The sequence below is a fragment of the Lutra lutra genome, chromosome 4 (genome assembly GCF_902655055.1).
Source record: "Lutra lutra chromosome 4, mLutLut1.2, whole genome shotgun sequence".
In the NCBI taxonomy this organism is placed as follows: Eukaryota; Metazoa; Chordata; class Mammalia; order Carnivora; family Mustelidae; genus Lutra; species Lutra lutra.
This window is the reverse complement of record NC_062281.1, coordinates 153,811,224-153,832,697: the sequence shown is the minus strand read 5'-3', so window position 1 is coordinate 153,832,697 and position 21,474 is coordinate 153,811,224. Positions and strand designations below refer to the sequence as shown.

The window sequence follows — 21,474 nt, the reverse complement described above, 5'->3', positions numbered from 1 at the left end:
CCACCGATTGTAAACTGCCCAGTTTATTATTATTATCATTATTTTTAGATGGCTACAAAGACAGCGTGAGACCTCACACCTAGACTAGCTTTCCTGGTGGAAGGGCTTGGGTACAGACATACAGCAGGGTGTGGTTGTTTTTTTTTTTTTTTTGTCCTTTTTTTTTTTTAAAGAAGAAAGCAAAGAGGTTGACTGGGGTGGGATGGGGTGGGGGGGGCTTGCTAGAAGCTTCCATTTTTAAAAATTTTTCCCCCAAAAAACCCCCCTTGAAAACAAATTAAAAAAATCCCAGTAACGGTAAAACCCCAAACAAACAAACAAAAACAACATAAAAGTGTCACGTACATAAAAGGTCCTTTTGGGAATGGGCATGGGGTGGGATTTTTCTGGTCATTGACTTGAAATATATTTTTATTTTGAGTTTTGTCCTTCATATTTTATGGAATAAAAAGTTCGGCCTTTTTATTGCATGAAACTAAAATTGGGACAGGTTTGGGGACTGGAGGAGGAGAGTGGGGGCTGAGGGGGAGCAGGGAGATGCCCCTCCCCCAGCTCCTGGGTAATGACACCTCACTTCTTCTTGCATAATTTCTGGCATCTTCCCGCCTGCAATGCCGGCTCTCTCAGCGTCTCGGAGAAGAGGAGGGGGTCACACGCTCATCGTCATGCTTGGAGAATACTGGAAGGGGAGAAGCAGACAGGGTTGTGAGGCCAGTGTGTGGGAGCCTTGGGAACTGGAGAGGGCCCATCTGGGGGTGTGGGGCCCACTGCCCACTCAGGCACTAGCCTGTGCCCCCGCCACAGTGCGAGCTCCAAGGGTTCCCCCCGCCCCCTCCTTTCTCAAGTTCCCCCTTTATCCAGCTGAGGAAGCAGCAGATACTGCCCTCCCCACACAGGGTGCGCCAGGGCTCTGCCAGGGGGGTGGTCTGGGGTTCTCAAAAGCTGCTGGAGCAGGATGCTGTTTCTTCAAATGAGTTGTAAGGAGCAGCTGGCCCCTCTGCATGGAGACCCCCAGAAGTCTCTGGTTGCACGAATCTTCTTCCCCAGGTCAGACAGAAGTGGACCCCAGAGAACATGCTGCCCAGAGCGCCAGAGCCCACGACTTGTGAGTCTCAACCTGGGGTTGTTCCAGCCACATCAGCTTTCTCAGTGTTGCAGGCACTGTTGATGCCTCCAGAAGGACCTGCCAGTGGTCAGGGTGGCAGTGGCTGGGGCCATGCAGCAGGGGTTGGGGGGCAGGGGGGCTCTGCACTTTGTAGAGAAAAATGACTAAGGAGAAAGCCAGTGGCGCGGCTCTTGGGACACCAGCCAGCCAGGCTGGTGTTGGACAGTGCATTCCAGAACTTGTTAAAGGAACAATCCCTGCCCGCAGGGGTGAGTGGAAGAATCCAGGGGCAAAATGGGAGTCGGGGTGGTGGTGGGGAACACAGCACTTACATTGTCATTCTGGAAGGAGTGAAGGAAGTTCCCTCCTAGCTCACCATCGTCTCGAGGGGTGCCTGGAGGATTGCTAATGCCACTTATGTTGTTGGGAGAATTCTGGAGAGAGGAGAGAGGAGGTAAGCCCCAGCACCCCAGCAACCAGCCCACCTGATGGGGAGACAAGCTTTCTGAGGCCTTGAGGCTGGGGCAGGGTGGATGCTGTCAGCGAGGAAATAGAACACACACTCACTTTTGGAAGTCCGTCTATGTCACCTGACCCTGGAAGGAAGGAAAGCTCGGATTCAGTTTCCTGTTTGCTCTTCCACAGAGAGCCCTCCAGACCACCCCCAGATCCCACACTACTGCGCAGAGAGTCTCCTGTCCTGGCTGGAGCTCCGGGCATCTTCCTATGAGCCCAGCCAAGGCCAGTGTGGGGGACCAGGCCCGGCTGAGCCGAAGATGGACGCTGGCGCAGGGCTGGGCAGGGTAGAGCGTGGCCATGGGGCCGGTGCCTGCTTACCTAATGATCCATTCATGTGGTGTGGCTCCATGCCGCCCATGCCTCCCATTGGGCCGTCCGAGCCTGGACCCATCGGGAACTGGGGGAGAAGCACAGGGTGTGGTGGCTGAGTGGGCCCCAGGCCCTTTGCAGCTCTCTTGCAGGCTCCCACACCCAGCTGCAGAAGAGCAGTGCCCTCAGGGAACTTCCACTCTGCCAGAGCCCCTCTGTCAGGCACACGGAGGTGTCTGACATGGGCCAGGAGGCTGGAACGGGGCCCTTTCCTTGGCCCCCAGAGCTGTGCGGGCAGAGGTGAGGAACCAAATCCAGGCAGGGAAAGACACTGGGCTGAGGCCACACCATGTCATACTGGGACAATTCTCTAACCAAATGGAATGGACTTACTTGGGCTCTCTATGTCCCTGGGGTGGAGTGTGTGGCTCACCAGTCAGAACCTCACATAGACACACACAGATACACACGCACAAACGGAAGACTGCCTGTGCCCAGCCAGGGGCTGAAAGTAATAATGCTTTTTCTCCCCATTTTACAGATAAGGAAACTAAAGCACAGAGAGAGTAGGAAATGCTCTGCCAGAGGTCCCCGTCCCCCCTCGGAGATGGGAGGCGCAGGCGGCTGTTCCACAAGCCTCTGAGTGCTTCCTCAGAAGTGAAAGAGTTCCATGGGGGTGGTGAGGAGATAGGGTCTACTGAGCAACTGAGGAGGGGAGGAGCCGGGCAGGGGACAGTACAGAGGGAGGCCACTGACGACGTCCCCACGCCGAAGTGGTGGCGCAGGCGAGTCACAGGGCAGAGGCGGAGTCAGCTCCAGCCTGGGCCTCAGGCCTGTGCGGCGCTCCCAGACCAGACCAAAGGCTGGAGGTCACATCACATGGTCATGAAGGGAGGGCTGAGCTTTGTCTGGACAGCCAAGGCCCCGTGAGGCACACCGGCCGTCAGGGTGGACAAGGATGGACCATGTGGCATCTGGCCCCGTGGCAGGGGCTAGGGACACAGAGCCGAATCATGGCTGGGCCTCAGCCTGGAAGAGGAGCCCACAGCTGCAGACACCTAACCACCCCACGGGACAGATGTGCTGAGTTCCAAAGGGAGCTGCAGACAAGGCAGGGCCAAAGCTTCTGGAAGAGGCGCTGCGGAGAGGGCAGAGAAATCAGAACATGCTGCATGGAGGTGGCAGGGGTCCTGGGTGAGTACAAGAGGCAAGTGGCAGCAGGGAGTGCCGGGGCAGAGACCAGTGTGCCCAGACTGGGAGGGAGCGCCTCGGGGCCATCTGCCCACTCACAGCCACCCGAGTCTGGGCCTCCTCGCCTCCCGCCACCCTGGAGGCTTCCTAGGGCCACATTTCTGACATGTGGCAACAAACTTCACACTTCTTGATCCAAATGAGAGGAAGACAAGGGTTTAGGAAGTCAGCTTAGGTCACAACTCCATTAGACAAAACAGCTCCAAACATGATAATTCTATGAAGTTTTAGATCATTGTGGGTTTTTTGTGTATTAGTATTTTTTTTTAAATAGGCTCCACACCCAGCATAGAGTCCAACATAGGGCTTGAACTCATAACCCTGAGATTGAGACCTGAGCCAAGACCAAGTCAGATACTTAACCCACTGAGCCACCTGGGCGTGCCTCTCCTGTATTCTTTTTAACAGCCTTACTGAGATAGAATTCACATCCCATCCAATTGGCCCATTTCAAGCCCACAATTCAGAGGTTTCTCATATATTCAGAGCTGTACAACCACCACCAAATCTGTTTTAGAACCTTTCTGTCACCCCATGAAGAAGCCCTGTACCCATCAGCAGTCCCTCCTCAGCCCCCCTCCAACCCCCAGCCCCAGACAATCATTACCTCGTTTCCCGTCTCTATGGATTTGCCTGTTCTGGACGTTTTGTATAAACGAAATCCTGCGCGAGCTTTTGTGGTCGGCTTCCTCCATTCAGCATGTCTTCAAGGTTCACTCATGTTGGGGCATGAATTAGTGCCTCACTCCTTCTGGCCAGATCACGTTCCACCAGACGGCGAGGCTGCATTTCATCAGTCCCTTCAGTCACCAGACACAGAGGGTGTCCCCACTTTGTAGCTATCACAAGTACCGCTGCTCTCGACACTTGAGTACCGTCACTACGTGGACACACATCATGGTTCTCGTGGGTAGAGACCGACCCCAGAGTGGAAGTGCCGGGTCACGTGATGATTCTGTGCAGCCTCTCGAGGACCTGCCAGACAGTTCTCCACAGCGGCCGCATCCTCTTCGGTTCCTGCCAGCGGAGGAGGGCTCTGAGGTGTCCCCGGCCTTGTGGGCGCACAGGGCTGAGCTCACTGTGGTTTCCACTCGCATCTCCCTGACAACGAAGTGGGGCATCCTTTTGTGTGCTTATGGGCCACTGGCACGTCTTTGGGGCAACGTCTGTTCCCATCCTTGGCCCATTCTTTAAACCGGGTTGTTTTCTCGTGACTGAGTTTTTTTTTTTTTTTTTAATATTTTATTTATTTATTTGACAGACCAAGATCACAGGTAGGCAGAGAGGCAGGCAGAGAGAGAGGAAGGGAAGCAGGCTCCCCGCTGAGCAGAGAACCCGATGCGGGACTCGATCCCAGGACCCTGGGATCACGACCCGAGCCAAAGGCAGAGGCTTTAACCCACTGAGCCACCCAGGCGCCCCTCTCGTGACTGAGTTTTAAGAGTTCTCGGAGTGTTCTGGATTTGAGTCCCACATCAGGTATGTGATTTGCAAACAGAACTCTCTCTACTCTGGTCTGTGTTTTTACCTTCTGGAAGGTGTCCCTTTGAAGTGCAAAAGTTTTCAATCTTGATGAAGTCCCATTCATCCGCTTTTTGCTTTTGTCGCTTGGGCTTCCAGGGTCCTAGGTAAGAAGGCTTTGCTTTCGTCCAGGCCACAGGGATGTCCACCTCTGTTTTCCTAGAAGCGTTCTATCGCTTCGGTGCCGCTGGGCAGACAGAGTCTGCTGCACGGATTCCGGGTATCAGTGTAAACAGCGGTCCGACATCATGCACTTGCCTGGGGACACCCACTGTCCCTGCACTGCTTATTTATTCTGTGTTAGTGACTTTGTTACATAAATGCTAGCATCTCAATAAAGCCATATTAAGGCTGGTTAATGGGAGCAGGGAATAGAGGACTAGTTAAATAAACAGTTTCTGTAAGAAAAATGTAACATTTTTACGTTTCTGTCTTCTAGTACAGTGACTTACTTGAGCTCTTTATTGGATATTTAAATTCTATAGACTATATTACAATGTAGTCCTACAATATACAAATGTAAGTTTTTTTTCCTTGAAGCTAAATGCAATGGACTGATTAAACAGATACTACTTATGTTTGATTTTTAAAAATCACATTTCTTGGGTATCTGGGTGGCTCAGTCAGTTACGCGTCTGACTCTTGATTTCAGCTGAGGTTATGATCTCAGGGTCATGGGATCAAGCCCTTAGTCAGGCTCTGCGCTCAGTGGAATGGAGAGTGTGCTGGAGATTCTCTCTCTCTCCCTTTGCCCTTCCTCCACCCACTCCCACACAAGCTCTCTCGAATAAATTTTCTTAAATATTTTTATTCATTTGAGAGAGAGAATGCAAATAAAAGCACTAGCAGGGGGAAGGGTCAGAGGGAGAGGGAGAAGCAGAAACCCAGTTGAGCAGTGAGCCCGACATGGGTCTCAATCCCGGGACCCTGGGACCACGGCCCAAGCTAAAGGCAGACACTTAACCAACTAAGCCACCGAGGTGCCCCAATAAATCATCTTTTTAAAAAATTCATGTTTCTTTCTGTCCTATATTATAAGGGGGATTTTCTTTTATGCCCCACCCCCTTACAAAGATTAGAAAGAAGTTTTGTACGAAGAGGTAGTTAGCAAGGTTTCAGCTTAAGTGTCTTGGATAATCCGTTCAAGGAAGGTCATTTGTCCAACTTGATGAGGCGAGGATATCCTGTGCGTCCGGATAGGAACACAGGCGGCACATTTCTGGATGGGCCCGGGCCAGGCCGATGAGCTTCTGGGGTGACCCATCTTACTTCTGCAGGTGCAACATGGCAGGCAGTGCCTGCTTTCCCCACAGTACTTCTCTGGATTGCCCGTAGCCTCTAGGCCAGGTTTTTTAATTCCTTTAGGTAGTGGCAAATGCAAGTCACTGTGAGCTGCCACTCTGTTCTAATCAGGCCCTGCTGTCAGCCCCACATGGTCACTCAGAAATATCCCCTCCACAAACGCGTCTATGTGTGTAGTGCTTGGGAGGTCGCTGACTTGCACGGATTTGGGGACCTGAGGAGACTCTCCTCCAGCTCTCCTAAGAGGTCCATCATCTTCTGTATCTACAAGCTGGTTTAGGGAGATCAGCACTTGCCAGTCAGGTCTCTCTGCATCCCTAAATCCATCAGCTGGGCTGTCCTGTCTCAGACGTCCATCACTTCTAAGCTTCCCAAAGCACCACGATGTCATTCTCACTTAAACCTCTCTCTCCGGGAAAATGGTTTAAAGCAGAGACGTGAGATGTACTTGTGTGCTCCAAGCTGGATTCCAAGTGAGTTTTTTTTTTTTTTTAAAGATTTTTATTATTTGAGAGAGCAAGGAGAGAGTGTAGAGGGGAGGGGCAGAAGCGGACTCTGCTGATGCAGGACTAGATTCCAGGACCCTGAGATCATGAACTGAGCCGAAGGCCAGACGCTTAACGGAGCCACCCAGGGGTCCCGTAAGTTACAATTTTAATCGAGAAGCTGAGAAAGTGTTATTTAACGTGGCTGCTCTTTACTGGTGACAACTTTTGAGTTCTTGGGCAACCTCATTTCCAAAACACAAGTCCCTATGCTTTGGTCGATGAGGTTTTGACACAAGGCCCCAACCACACCCGATGACTCAGGTGCGGTCTGCTCATCCTCTTCTAGGCTCCTGGGGCCTCCTGCAACATCACTGAACGGTTCTGGAGCCACAGCATACACATTTCCATCTTCCTGGAATTCCTCTCAACGTTCTCTTCTCAGCGTGGTTCCCATTAGAGAAAGACGTCACGGCGGGCTGAGCCTTTGACTCTTCTCTGTGGCCCAGCAGTAATGCCAGCCACCGTGTGGGCTTGTGTCGGGGCTTCCGACTTGACAAAGTCCGAAGTCTCGTTCGCCGTATCTGCACATCTCAAGGAGACTGACGGGTGAGCCAAACCTTCCATGCCCGCTCTCACAGGCAGGCAAGCCATACCCTTTGGCAGCAGTGCCAGGGACAAGGTGTGTGGGACAGTTAACAGGTAAGAAGTTCCTACACCAGATGAAATGGGCCAAATTAACTGCGAGCTGTCTGCCAAATCCGCAGAGAGAAGGGCCAAGCCTAGCTTGCATTTGGACAAGAGGAGAGCCATCTTTGATGTGTCTTCTGTAGTTTCATTAAAATCGTTGCAGAACCCAACATGCTGATGTGAAGCCCCATCCAGCTCTGGAGTCCAAGTACCAAACAGCCAGGGGACAGGTTTTTGTCACCACGACATGAGGCACCACCTGACAGACTGTAGGAAGGTCCCCCGATGGCTGGCGAGAGCCGACAGAATCCGCCTGACTGGAAACTCCCCCTTCTGCTGACACATAGGCGGGGCCTCTGGGCCTGGAAATGGGGCCACCTCGGTCCCCGGGGCCACAGAGGGCTCGGCCTGGCAGCGGTGGCGGACATGTCCGAGGGCTATGCCCTAATGATTCGGGTGGCCACTCTCCCTGACTGCACCGGGGCACCTCTCAGGTTTCGCATGCCAGGGCCTCCCTGCCCCCTTCCCCCTTCTCTTCTGCCCGCCATCCCCGTGGCCTTGGCCATGATCTGCACCCCCCCGCCGCAGCCGCCGTGTGTCCTTCTGCCCAGCGCCCGCTGTTCTGGGGTGGTCGGGGTCTCCATCCTTCTCCTTTCCAGCCTCTCACCTCCGAAACCATGGCCCTGGTACTCACAGCGGGGAAAATGAGGCCTGTACCATCTCAACACAGAGCACAGCAGCCATGGACCCGCGGGCGCAGGCCAGGCAGACCCCGTCCAGGCCCCTGTGCGCTTGACCCACAGCCCCCGGAGGGCCATGGCGCCAACGGTCCACTAGGAGCCGCAGGCCCCCAATGAGGGCGGTAGCGGCAGGATGGTCCCCTGCGCCACTTCCAGCTGACGCAAAGCCCGGCGAGCTCAGGCCCTGGCTCCGGGGTTTGCTGTAAGAGCCCTACTCTCTTCCCCCTAACCTCCCGCCTCCACCGCCAAAACCCTGAAACACTCAGTGTCCCAGGACGTCGAGCTTTTAGTGCGAAAACCTGACGGGTGGTCACCCTAATAAGAAGCAGGGGTCACAGGGGTGCCGGCTGCCCAAGAGAGGGACAGGGGTGGTGGAGCAAGGGTGAAGGAGTGGGGTTCCCAGGCTTCCTGGTCAAAATGATGCTCGGGTTCAGTCCCTCACTGCACCCAGGAGGCCTCCAGAGACGCTGACTTCGGAGGCTGCCAGAGGACTGAACACGTGCAGTGTGCAGCACGGGGCAGTCCCCCGATGGGTGTTTTAGCCCTGTGGGGATTCAGATGTCACATCAGGACTTCAAACCCACAAAACCAAACGAAGCACCCCAACAGGCCAGAATAACTGGGGGGCCCCAAGCCCATCCTCCGGCTCTGCAGTGCAGACCATTCTTCCTGTCCCCCCGCAGTCTCCTTTCCAGACACGCTCCGGGAGCCAAGGCCAGCATGATTCACCTCCCCTGCCTGGTGCAGAAGGGCTCTGTGCCACGGTGAGTCAGACCAGCCTTCTCCTCAGGGAGCTCCCAGCTGGGAGATGGAGACAGGCCCCAGCTGCAGAGTCAAAGGGCCATTGGGCACAGGACAGAGGACATGGAGGGGTGGGTGAGCAGCAATCAGACAAAGTGGAATTTGAGCTGCGACATCACTGAGGGTTGGGACCTGGTGAAGCCCAGAGGGAGGGAGTGGCTTCTCAGCCAGGCAATGACAGGAGGAGAGGCCTAGAGGCCGCAAGGTGCAAGGGTCATGGGGCTCCCAAAGGGGCTGGAGGCACAGGGCAGGCGGGTCCCCTGATGGGCTCCAGACCCGGGAGGGTGACAGACTGCCCAGGGCGGCCCAACCCATCAGCAGGGCAGGGTGGGACCCAGGACCACCCAGAGCTTTTCCTCATGGACACCCTACCGGGAGTGGCGGGGACCCCCACAGTGAGGCCGGGCACCCAACTCTGACTGGACGGGAGGGTATCACGCCATCCCCCGTCTCTCCCAGCTACGAAATGGGAACCGTGTTCCCCAAGAGTTAATCAGTTTTCTGACGGTTTATTTTATTCATCTTTGGTAACAAATGGCTGAAATCAATTAAACTTGCTTTCCCCTCAGCTGATGAAGTTAATTATGATTTGTTATGGTATCTGATATGTAAATTATTAGAAAGCGGACTTACGTTGGACCGGCTGCCTCCAGGCGGCACTGGATTAATCATTGTGTAGATGTTGTCACTGGAATTTGTTGAATCTGTAGAACAGTGGAAACCCACAAGTCGCGGTGATTAATTCATTTCTTAATTAAAACAAACTCGTGGCACTTGAACTCATTCTTTTGTATTTTATCACCTAAAATCTCCTCTAAGTACCACCATTTTCTGGCTAATTTGTATTTAATGAAGATTCACAAAGTTTTTAATCACAGAAAATTCAACTGTGAAAACCACTCAACCCTGAAACGAAGAATTCCAGGATGCCTGTCTGGACAGCAGCGTGAATGTGGCAAAGGCGGGGCGGCAGGTCTGCATTCTCATCTCCCCACCCCAAACCCAATCTGGTCCCCAGACACTGCTGGGGACCACACGGGGACAGCCACCTGCGCTCTCCTCCCAATCCCGCCCAGAAGCTTTAATCAAATCGGGGAGAGAAACGCCACAAATTACCCAGGGGCCACCTTGCCACGCTGATGGGGCAGGAGGGAGAGGCAAGGATGGGGCTGGAGACGCATTACCATATGGAGTGGTTTAATGTGACCCAGTCTGAATGTAGGTCACACAGCTCATCAAAATGCAGCAGCAGAAAGAGGGAGCAGGAGTGGGAGCCAGAACATCACAGCCGCCAGCTCTGCCACTGCAGCCGAACGGCTCCCCTGCTACTGGGGGCCGAGGAGTCTGGGGACAGAGGGACCCCTCCGTCTCCCCCAATTAAGTGGCAAAGTCTCCTTAGAAAATCAGCTAACACATTTCTATCAGGAACAGGCCCCCCATTGCTCGGGCAGAAATCCAGCTACCTCCCCCTTCTTATTCTCTGGGTAGGTAACGACTATGGCGGAATTCCTTCTAGATGGTAGTGTGTTAGTTTCAGCTGGAAGAGAAACACAGAACGTGATGCTCTGTGTGTATGCATGTGTGTGCATGCCCGCAGGTGCGCACGCATGCCCTCTTCCGATCCAGGAAAGAGGGAGAAGGGATCTCCTATAGAGAGGACCAGAAGCCAAGAGCGCTGGGAACTTGAGGCATCATGTTACATGGTCCTGGTCCTAGGATGCCAGAATTCCAAAGCCCCTTTTTAGTCACCTAGAGATAGGCACAGCCAGGACAGGTGCTCACCAACTGGTGTGAGCTAAGGACAGCGAGACCCCTCGTTCCTGGATCTCCCCACTCTGCCCCATCCTTGAACCAGAGAGGAGTAGCCTAGCTGAGGCCACAGGGCAGGTGAGTGGCACAAGGGGCCTCCATCCCCTAAATCCCTGCCATTAAGATACCTGGTAGGGTAAATGCTGCTCAGGAGGCATGGCTGGTAAGCTTTGGGCATGAACTTGGGCCCCTCCAAGACCCCTTGCTCCCGCAATGGCACCCTCTCCCCAAGCCTTCTTACCTGCAGGACTAGGCATGATGGGTGTTCCTGGGGGACCACCACCGCCAGGAGGTCCCTGGAAATGAGATTTAAAATGGCCATCAAAAACCCATGGCAATGATACAGTTGGGGAGAAGCCACTGAGCTCCAGTGACATCAAAGACAAGGGCTCACGCAGGGCCCGGCCCAGTATTCAGTTCTTTATCGATAAAGCTCAAGGAGAGCCCGAGTGCTTCAGCCTTGGGGGGGCTGGACTTGGGCTCCCCCCGCCCCTGACACCCACCCCAGTCCTTTCTTCAAACCCAGAGGCAGCCGTGCGTGTGCATGTGTACACAAACACACACCAGTGGGTGGAACCAGTCGCCTGTGGTAGAAACCAGCTGGGTCACTGATCAGCCCCCAAGACGGGGACCCGACTCTAGGTCTTGTTGGGGGACTTTCAGGCCACCGGAAGGTACAGAAACCTGAATAGCGATAGCAGGTTCTAGCACAGTTTGGAACGTGTGCTCTGAATGTGTTTTGAAGGGGAAAGAGACAGGGACCCTGGGAGAAGATCTTATGCACATCAGTCATGTGTGGTCGGACATGCAGTGTCCTACCCCCACACTTACCACATAGGTACCAGGTGATGAGGAGGAATATGGGATCTAGAAACAAGAGGTGGGGGAACCATGATCAGAGTCACTTCCTCAAATACTCAGGTGCCCTTGGGCTCCCCAGTCCACCCAGAGACGCACCCCCTCTTGTGGGGAGAGGTGGTGGGCCTCCCTGGTTAGTCTCCCTTGGGGGACCAGTTGTGTGAACAAAGCTCGGTTCCCACACTGAACTGATCCTGAGAGCCCTGGCAGGGAGCTGGCAGTGAGCTGGCAGGGGGCGCGGACATGGGAGAGCCTCCCGTTCAGGACGGGAAAGTGAGAGCTTCTCCCCAGACCTCTGGCCTTCTGTGTGGTGCCCTCTCCCAGCTCTGCCCTCTGAGTGCAGGCAGCCAGCCTTGTCAGGGAAGAGGATCGCCAGGGGACAGCGCTCTCTAAGCAAGCCCTCAGCTCACCCGTCAGGGCTCCTGCAGAGCAGCAGGCTGGGCTGGGCCCGAACCCTGGAAGGCCCCAGCATGGTCCTCCCACACCTCCACTTAACAGTGGGGCTCCTCCCTGCAGCACTGGGGGATGGGGGTGGGGGAGTCTTGCTCCATCCCTGCCTCTGATGACACCTCTGACCTGGGGCCAGACTACCCCAGACCCCAGAAGCTGGCACACACCATCCCATCCCAACTGGGTACTCACTGAGTTAGCACTGTTAGGATTTGGCCAGGGTCTGCCAGCTCCCGGGCCCCTGAGAGAGGGAGAGAGAGAAAATTATGACAATGAACAAGGTCTTATCAAGCCCACGGGGGTGGTGCCAGCAGGGACAGAACAAGCGGGCTGACATCACTAACAGGAGGTCCTCTACACGGGCCTAGGGTCTTACGCACCACCTGGCTCTCAGGGTGCAATGGGCAGCTCCGTGGGTGGAAGCCTACAAGCTTCTATGAATGACACAGAAAATGTGTAGCGTATCTAAGATTTAATGTGCGTGTGCATTTTCCCAGGAAGGGAGCGCACAGATTCTTACGGGGCTCTCTCCCTGCAAGGTTGGGGGGAGGGTTAAGGACTAAAGCAGTTGGCAGTCACCGGTACAGTACAGGGGTTCAAATCTCGACCGTCCCTTAGAGTCGTGTGAGCCTGGGCAAGGTATTATCACCTCTCTGGGCTTCAGTTTCCCCCGTCTGTAAGTGGAGGGTGCTGATAACCACCAGCTCCCGGGGTTGTTCGGAAGAGTGGGTGGGCAGGGCCGCGGTAGGCTCCAAGCCACACCGAGTGCAGACACGCAGCAGTATGGCCAATAAGCCCACACCACCGCTAAGGGACTGAGGGCCAGAGAGGTGCCCTGCATGCCCCTGTCCACCAGTGTCTTGGGGGTGCCAGAGGGTGGGTGAGCCTCAGGCTCTGAGCCAACAGCAGGGTCAGCTGTGCCTTACATGTTAATCCCGGGCATGGCGGGGCCGAGGGAGTTGGGTGGTGGTCTCATGCCGCTGCCGTAATTCTGCAACGATAACCAAGGGTCAGTCTATGAGAAGGAGAAGGGGAACCGGAGGGAGGAGAGGGGGAGGAAAGACAAACAGAATATAAGCAAGAGGATTAGTCTGTGGAAAGGATCTGATGAGGAAAAAAACAACGTATTTGTTAAAAAAAGGTGAGGGGGTGGGGACCACATGATGGGACCACAATGACAAGCCAGCACAGAGGGGGGCTTTGGGATGGTTCTCTCAAAAGCGTGGGGATGTCCAGCAAGCCCTCACATCTCAGGTCTGGGGGTGGGGGACGGAATGGACTTGTAACAGAACTGACTGGGGAATACTGCCCAGCTCAGAAATTCTGGGCCCGGGGGTGGTGGCTGGGTCTGAATGTGGAAGGGGAAGGAATCCTGAAAGGCCTGGCCGGTGGCTGTCCCCAGGGTCCAGGACATAGAGACACTGCCCCCCACCCTTGGTTTGTCCCCCAACCCCTGGATCAGGCTACCTGATTCAGGGGTCAGCCTATGGGGCCCTTGAAATACACGGTGCTGGAGAAGCAGGAAGAAACACTCGCGGTGGGAGGGGTCACCAATTATGTTTGAGGAAAGAGTCCCTCCTCAGCTCAGTACAAACCCCCAAGGCAGACTGTGGTGAGTCATGAGAGTGCCGGGATCAAGAACCTCTAGTCACGGCCACCCTGACTCCCCACTTTCAGTGCTATTTTCTTTGCCGAAGAAATGCCTTGCTTCCTTTCTCCACATGGACTCCTACACATCTTCCAGAACCAGCCTGAAGAGCACCTCCTCGGTAAAGCCTTCCCTGGACATCTCTTGGGGTTAACTGCTCACCCCCATAATGTGCGGCAATCCCCTGACCCCTGCCACACCGGGCTATGATCGTGGCCACGTGTCTCTCCCACTGGGCTCTGAGTACCTGCTGAAGGTGGGGGCTGTATCTGAATGAGCTCCGTGCATGCGTCACCCCCACACCAGCCGTCACGGACTCGGTGCTGAACCAATGAAGGAGTGAATAAGTAAAGGGATAGAGAGAAAGATTAGCCTGGTTGGCGCTTGAAGCTCTGCCTTTGTAGTATCTGAACGAAGTAAGGCTGGTGGAAATTTGATGGCAGCAGCTGAGCACGTAACACATTTTACACAGTCTCTGGCTTGTCCTTAGAATAAACAACACCGCGAAGCTAGCATTGCTCCCATTTTAGAGAACAGGAGACCAAGGATCTGACAGGAGAAAGATCTGTCCAATGTCAGTAAGCCAGTGACTCAGCTGGGGTTTAAAGGCGGATCCGCAAGCCTCTGGGTCAGCACTGTCCCCACCACGCATCTGGTGACAACTCAGAGCCAACGTCACGCTGGTGGTGGCCTCTTCAGCCAAGGTCAGGCTCCTGAACCTCATAGCCGTGAGCCCACCTCCTCTGCCTGGTCCCCATGACAGCGGCTCGGAGTCTGAAAGAGTAGAGCCACAGTGCAGAGACAGTAACGGGAACAGCCTGGGGCTGACTGGCAGGGAGCGAGCGCTGGGGTTGAGGAGGCAGAGTGGGTGGCCACAGAGGGACCCCATGCAGGAGCCGAGCCCTCTCAATCCACGGTGGCACAGGCTGGCAGGCGGAGCCACAGACGTAAGGTCAGAGCCCAGGAGGGCTAGCCCCGGCTCGGGCACACGTATGCGACCACAGCCCCATTGAGGTCCCCGCCTGAAAGATGAAAATGCTGAGGGGCAGAGAGCCCCCAGCCCTACAGGCCCGTGAAGATCAAATGGAACGACGGCTTTGAAGTGCTCTGTTAGCTCTCCGAGGTGTGCTCTGATTTGGGATGTTAGCAGCAGAACGAACACCAAAGCCCTTAATGTTGTCTTAAGCATCACAGAACCTCGGGTCTTCAAGGGTCCTCCTAAGCCCCACGTGCAGCGACTAAACCCTCCACAAACCTTGGCCTCACTTCTGCCGCTTCAGGACAGGGATCCTGCCCCCTCCCCAGGCAGCCCACTCTCCCACGGTGGACAGACACCCCTCCCAGGGCCTCCGGCCGCAGCCTGCTGTCTCTCCTGCTCACCGAGGAGTGAGAGGAAGGCCAGCCTGGGGGCTGGTGGAGCCTGGGCTGCTGCAGCACACAGACAGGGCAACAGGGGATGACAAGCCAGAGACTCACTCCTGGAACACACCCGCCCGTGCAGTGTGCTGCCCCCTCGGAGGCTCTGGGGCACCAGCAGCTGTTCCCACTTCGATCTCACCTTCCAGAGTCTCCCTAATAGTAGCACGGCTGCTTCCCGAGAGGGAGGCTGCCCACCAGGTCCTCCCTGTCAGAGGCACAGACCCTGCAGGGCCACGTATGGCCCCCCAATGCAAAGACAGTAGGCTAGAGGGCTGGAGGGACCACAGATTTGCCCAGGGGTGCATGCTAAGTCAGGGGTGAAAGGAAAGCTGAATGTCAACTTTGGGGGGAAGTTCTCAAAGCACAAACAGCAGCCTTTTCAGAGAGGGCTTGGAAGCATGGTTTCAGAGACTCCACGGAAATGGTTCTCTTCCCTCCGTGTCCGCCTGTCCATAGCGCCGGACAGCAAGGTGACCACCAGCCAGATGCCCCTCAACTCCTCCGCCATCTGCATGGCTTTTCAGTGACAGGGGCAGCTAGACGCACGAGGGGAGGGACCCCTGGTGCGACATGGGGCTGGCCACATTCATGGCATGGTGGTGGTCCCTGACTTCCCACCCCTCCCCCTTGTCACCACTCGGGCACCCCGGACCCTGGGCAGAGGGGTCTGGCCAGCTGTCGGGAACAATGAAGGGCCCCCTGCTGGGGACTGTGGCTGGACACAGGAAAGTGCCGGGCAGCTGGCAGTTACTAGAGCCTGCTCCTGCTCCCTGCAGCTCCCAGTCTGAGGGGCTCCTCCTTCTTGGGGCTGCCCACAGCCCTCCCAGCACTATCTTCAAAGTAGGGAAAGAATATTCTAGTCTTTCGGACGCACCATCTGGGCAGCTTCCTGGGCAGCACAGTCCTGTCCTTCATTTCCCACATCATGTGGGGCCTGGGGGCCTCTATGGGGCCCCCTGGTAAAGTGCTTTAGGGGCCCCAATTTCTCCCCACCCAGCCCCCAGCTGCTCTGGTCGGGTTTATGATCCTTCCTCTATTGCTGGGGCTGCTGCTCAGAAGCCACAAGTAGGAACCAAGAAAGAGCTGGGCTGTCCTAGACCAACAGAGAGACGTGATTTCTTTCAGGTGGCATAAGGAGTGGTCCTAGAGATCAGGGTTTATCCTTTACGCGAACTTTCTCAAACACGGACAAGCTAAGATGGCGATCTGATGCCCGCCTGCGCAGACTCCATCCCCGGCTGAACAGCAGAACCACTGGTCATCGGCACCCAGGGATCTACGGGCCACAGCATCTCAGAGGGGGCCCGCGGTTCCATCCACAGGAGCAGAAGCATGTGCAGTTCTAGCTTCCCCACAACGAGACTCCCTTCTGAAAAACTTAGCCAAAACACTCCTATCAGACACTGACACAATTCTTCAAAGAAAGACTGTAACTAAGTGGGTATGTATTACCTCCTTTTTGGCACAGGCCATTGCACCAAACCAGAGTAAAATCTGTCTGAGACACTCGGGGAAAAGGGCAATGCTTGGTCTGCTAGGTCCGTTGTGACATTTAGGCTAAAACCCAACACAGGCTCAGAAAGGGCAAATGTCACTCCGTCTGGCTTTGAAATCTATAAAGCAGCCCCAAGACTACACTGTAGCTCTTCTTTGTTCGGAAAGCCAGAGTCGTCACTGGCAATTAGCAATCTTACTCCCTACTTGGACTAATAGGTTGATGGTTTTCCCACCTTTGTGCCTGCTCTCATCATGGCACTGTGTATACGGTGGTGCTTATCAAGGCTGCCCAAAGGGGCTGGCCTCCTCTTCTAAGAGCCCAGGCTGTGGCAGAGACAGCACTGCCTGCTCTGCCCCCTTGAGCCGGTGTGCTGGGGAAGGAGTGGGGTCTGTGGAACACCCTGCAGGCAGCTCATGCTGTTCCTACCAGGCCTATGGTGGACCCTGTCAGGTGATCGCCTGGCTGCCCATTTTGCAGATGAGGGACTAGAGGCCCAACAAGTCCTAGGCTGAGCTGCGGCTGCAGCCCTGTTTTCCAGCACTAAGCTCTGAGTTCATCCCTCTCTTGTCCATTAAGAGTGAGCAAGAGTACACCAATGGGGACAGACAGAAAGGCCTGGGAGCAGGAGGTAGGGAGGTCCTACCTACCCTCAGCCTTGTGGTCCAAACTTCTAGGCTCTGTTGTACCTGTTCCTGGCTGACCCCAAAACCTGCCCCACACCAGGCCAGCCCCTTCTGTCCCCAGTGAGGAGTAGGGGCAGACATTCTGGGTTGTTCTAAGGGAGCTTTAGCCCTGGAATTTAAGATTGCACTCTACCCGGATGGGTACAGGAGACACGGGCAAAGCACTTTAGGGTCTCTCTGTCAATACAATGAAGTCAAATAAAGAACAAGGGAGACATTTCCAGAGCCCCTGAGGTTGGTGGAGGTGGGATGAGTCAAGTGGCCTCATCCCTGGGCTGGTTTCTCCAACCCCTCTGGGTCACCCCTCCCAGGAACTACAGGAAAGCTCTGCCCTTGCACACCACTTGGGTGGATACAAGAGGCCTTGTCTGGTAAGACCTCAGCCTTTAGGAGCCTCCTCTCTTTAAAGCATGCCACAAGAGTGTGCCGGACTGCTGGTCGGGGATTCTGACGGGAGGAGACACCTGCTAAGCCAAGACAAAGTCCTACACTTAGAGAGTACTCTGCTCTCGGTCAGTCTGCTGCCATCCATTCCCAGCTCCCAGAACATCAGGATTACTACAGGCTTAATGAACTGCTAACGTAGGGCCTTGGCCAGGAAAAATTTTAAAAACCAAAAGCACACCCCGCACAAGGCAATCATCAAACACAGGCAACGAGAGTCCTGAACGACTGAATGGAAGCCCCCCACTGGAAGACATACATTGCTCACGAGGAGAACCTGATGCCAAGCGTCAGGCCGAGAACTTGAGACTCCCCTCGCGCACTCCTACACGGCCAGTGCTGGTCTCCTGCCCATTTTACAGATGTGGCTGCTAAGCCTCCAAGAACCCAGAGGGGCGGGCGGGGGCCTTCCCACTCCAACCTCTGGCACCCCCAAAGTCCCCAGGACTTTGTGGAAGTCCAAGGTCACTGCTTATCCGCTCCCAAGAGTCTCTCTGAAGTGCAGCTGGGGAACCTACAGGTTCCCCACTCAGGGGAGGCAACACTCTGCTTCAGACCCCGCGGCCCCTCCCACAAGTTCCTCAGTGGAGCCACCCAGCTGGGGTCCACTCGAGACAGCCACACGGCTGGAAGGGGCCGCTCTGGGGGCTCAAAAGGAACTGGTGAAAACACAAGTCCTGGGGATTTCAGGAAAGAAAACAAACAAACAAGAAAACCAGAGCTGGAACTGGCGTGCGCTTGCTTCACTGTAGGATAACGGGGCCAAGAGCAGACAAGGACCTCCCTAAAATCCTTCAGCGCCACAGATGTTTGCAGCCCCCACCGAGAAGAAGGCAGTGGGCGGGGGTGCTGTAAACACAGCTCCAGACGGAGCGGAGGACTCTGGGTGTGGGCGGACCCCTCTCCCTCCCAGCGGGACACGTGTCTGGGAGCCTGGGAGCTGGAGCACTCCTCCTCCTCCCCGAGGGAACCGGAAACCCGGGGAAGGGCCCAGAGAATGCAAACATCTGCACACTGAGTTAGGGGGGATGGACCCCCGATGACAAGCAGGCTTCCAGGCAGGGCAGAAAAGGGAAGGAACACCCTACAGCAAAACCCTCCCGATCTCACTAAATGAAATTCCCTTCTCCTTATTTAGACTTGCAGCTTCTTTTAGCTAGTCAGATCAGCAAACCCTCTGCCACAGCTACTAGAGGAAAACAAGGCCACATTCAAATACTCTGGAGGGTGGGAAGCAACTGTGAGAAAGCTCGAGAATAGGAACGGCCTGTCAGACCCCTGCCAGGTGGTCCTGTGAGAGCCAGCCTGTACCTGTGGGGTCTGGAGCTGGGTCACAAGGACTGACCGCTGTGCCATAACTGCAAAGAGGTGGGCAGGGCACTTCTCCCAGATTTCCGAGGGATGCTTTTTGACAATGGAACCTCTCTGGTCAGAAGAAATCTTAGCTTGGGGGCGCCTGGGTGGCTCAGTGGGTTGGGGCCTCTGCCTTCGGCTCGGGTCATGATCCCAGGGTCCTGGGATTGAGCCCTGTGTCGGGCTCTCTGCTCAGCAGGGAGCCTGCTTCTCCCTCTACTCTCTGCCTACTTGTGGTCTCTGTCTGTCAAATAAATAAATAAAATCTTTAAAAAAAAAAAAAAGAAGAAGAAGAATCAGAAATCTTAGCTTGGAGCCAGGGCCAAGAAACCGGCTAAGGCTCTAGGTTGAAGGGGGTTTTAGGGCTCCTGGCCAGCCTGGCCTCCTCTCCCTGGGGTGGCATCACCAAGAACCACGGGTGTAGACACACTCCTCATCCCCTCATGTCAAACAGGGAAACCAAGGCCTATTAGGGCCCACTGAGGTCCAAAGGTTCACCCAAGGACAGACAAATGGTGAGTCGCAGGCAGAGCTAGGACTGCCCCTTGTTCATCCCGCCTTTGGGTCACAACAAATTGGGACCCCAAGCCAGTTCAAGTCCACTACCCAGGAGGCTTTGGGATTCCCAGAGAACCCATACCACTGCTTGGGCACCAGACCCTCCACCTCCCAAAGTCTTCAAAACCTTCCCACGGCAGGATCTGGCAATACCTCGCTGCCCCGCTCCCCCAGCTTCCTGGAAGGCCCCTTAATCTGGCCTGCCGCCTACCAAGGGGGGCTGTTCCTGGCTGTGTGGGGGACCAGCCCAGCCGTGGGCAGAGCAGGCAGCTGGGGACTGGGCCATGTTCTCTCCCCTCACCCCTGCGAGCTGAGTGACATGAACGACTGACAGACTGTGGAAGGAGGAAAGTAGGCGGGTGCACATAGATGGACAGGGAGATGGACAAACAGACAGGGGGTTACCTGTGGGCCGGGCCCCATGGGCCCCATGCCTCGGGGAGGGTTCATTCTTTGCATTGATCCTCCCATGTTGGGGTGCCCTGCATGAGAGAGTAGGGGAGCCGTGAGGCGGGGAGTGGGGGCAGACACCAAAGACTCCCCATGCAGCAGGTGGCCCTGCCCTGCCCTCTACCTTGTTGTCGGGTGGGATCCATGGAATTGGGCAGCAGCGGCTGGGTCCCAGGAACTCCTCCCGGAGGCTGAAAGAGACATGAGAGCCACGCTGAGTGGCTGGGGGTTGGAGAGAGATGTGCCTGCCTGGCCTAGCCCACCGCCACCCTCCTGGGGCCCCTCACATGGACCTCTGACCCACTGGCTGGGGTTGGAGGCAAGGGCCCCAGGAGCAGCAGGCAGTGGGACAGGAAGCATCACACACCCCGCTCTCTCCACGGGTCTGTGCTCCCAGAGCCTGGGCTCATCCTGGCCTTGCCCCAGCCACACGCCCCTCAGCGGCAGCACGCCCCCCACACTCCCCTCCCGAACCCTGGCCCCAGCGGTTTAAGCCATACCCCATCTTTCCTTCACCTATGGAGATGTAACTCACCTTATCCCCTCCCCTAAAGTGTGGGGACCAGGAGACCCCGCCCCCCTCAGCTAAAAATCCTATCACTACACAGGGATCTTTGTACAGGGGAGCAGGTGGCCTTTGAGGTCTGGATGGGGAAACTGAAGTCCAGAGGCTCAAAGGCCCCCGGTCACCTACTGACAGAGCCAGGATGAGCGCTCAGAGTCCCCAACTCCCTGTCTTCGTCCTCCACATGAAATGCCCCCTTCCGGCCCCAGGGGTGAAGAAGAGGCCTCCCAGAGAGGGGCGAGCAGGAGACTGAAGGAGAAGCTGCCCCCCGAGAGCCTGCTCCAAGTGGCAGGTGCTGGTGTGGCTACTGCGAAGAAGGGGAGGACAGGGTGCCACGGGCTTCCCGAGTGGACGCCTGGCACACTCACAGTGGGGACCTGCTAAAACTGAATGACTCGGGACTGAAGTGATTTCAGCAGCAATCGGGAAGAAAAAGAAAAAACAAGCAGCAGAGCTGGAGGGGAAGTGTGTGCTTCTAGAACCCTGAGCCTCAGGACTTAAACACGGGCCCTTGCCTTCGAGAGGGAAAGCTTCTGGGAAAGCGGGCCACCTGTTCCCTCTGCAGACGCCAGCGCTTCTCAGAGGCTGGGCCCCTGGGACTGGGACAGCCGCCCCCTCCGCCCCCGCCCCCCCCGGTCCTGAGCATGGTGGAGGGGGGGATGGCCCAGTGGGGACCTCCACACCAGCTGTAGAACGGGGTGGTGGTAAGCAGAGAGACTAGTTCTCAGTGCTGTTCCGAGCTCCAGAATGGGCTCTGTGTGTGTGTGTGTGTGTGTGTGTCCAGTGTGCGGGGGTACTCGTGGGAGGCCACGCAAACCTGGAAGGACCTGCTGTCCTCTAGCTCACAGTCTGTCTCTCTAGCCCCCGGTCTTAGCTCTTCCGAACTCTCGCTTTCTCCCAGCCCTGCTTCCTCTCCCCAAGGACCCCAGCTGTGAATCACTTGACCGGTTTGGGTCTGCCCACTTGTGGGTTTGGGGTATTTCTAGATCCCAGTTATAGGGGCCTGAGAGGACCAA

The 21,474-nt window shown here is 55.7% G+C and overlaps 1 protein-coding gene across 5 annotated transcripts in view; it reads right to left on the bottom strand.

Annotated features, from left to right (window-relative positions):
• Positions 1-5: 5 nt before the first annotated feature.
• Positions 6-21,474, bottom strand: part of SSBP3 (single stranded DNA binding protein 3) — a 161,371-nt gene continuing 139,902 nt past the window's right edge. For all 5 annotated transcript variants that reach the window (XM_047728141.1, XM_047728144.1, XM_047728142.1 and 2 more), the window contains 11 exons: positions 20,018-20,084; positions 19,849-19,925; positions 12,767-12,831; positions 12,033-12,081; positions 11,364-11,399; positions 10,774-10,828; positions 9,357-9,427; positions 1,943-2,021; positions 1,673-1,701; positions 1,438-1,539; positions 6-679 (listed from right to left, as the gene is read on the bottom strand). In XM_047728141.1, coding sequence (XP_047584097.1) covers positions 650-679; positions 1,438-1,539; positions 1,673-1,701; positions 1,943-2,021; positions 9,357-9,427; positions 10,774-10,828; positions 11,364-11,399; positions 12,033-12,081; positions 12,767-12,831; positions 19,849-19,925; positions 20,018-20,084 — 660 coding nt within the window. In that variant the 3' untranslated portion in view covers positions 6-649. The remainder of the gene's footprint in view (positions 680-1,437; positions 1,540-1,672; positions 1,702-1,942; positions 2,022-9,356; positions 9,428-10,773; positions 10,829-11,363; positions 11,400-12,032; positions 12,082-12,766; positions 12,832-19,848; positions 19,926-20,017; positions 20,085-21,474) is intronic.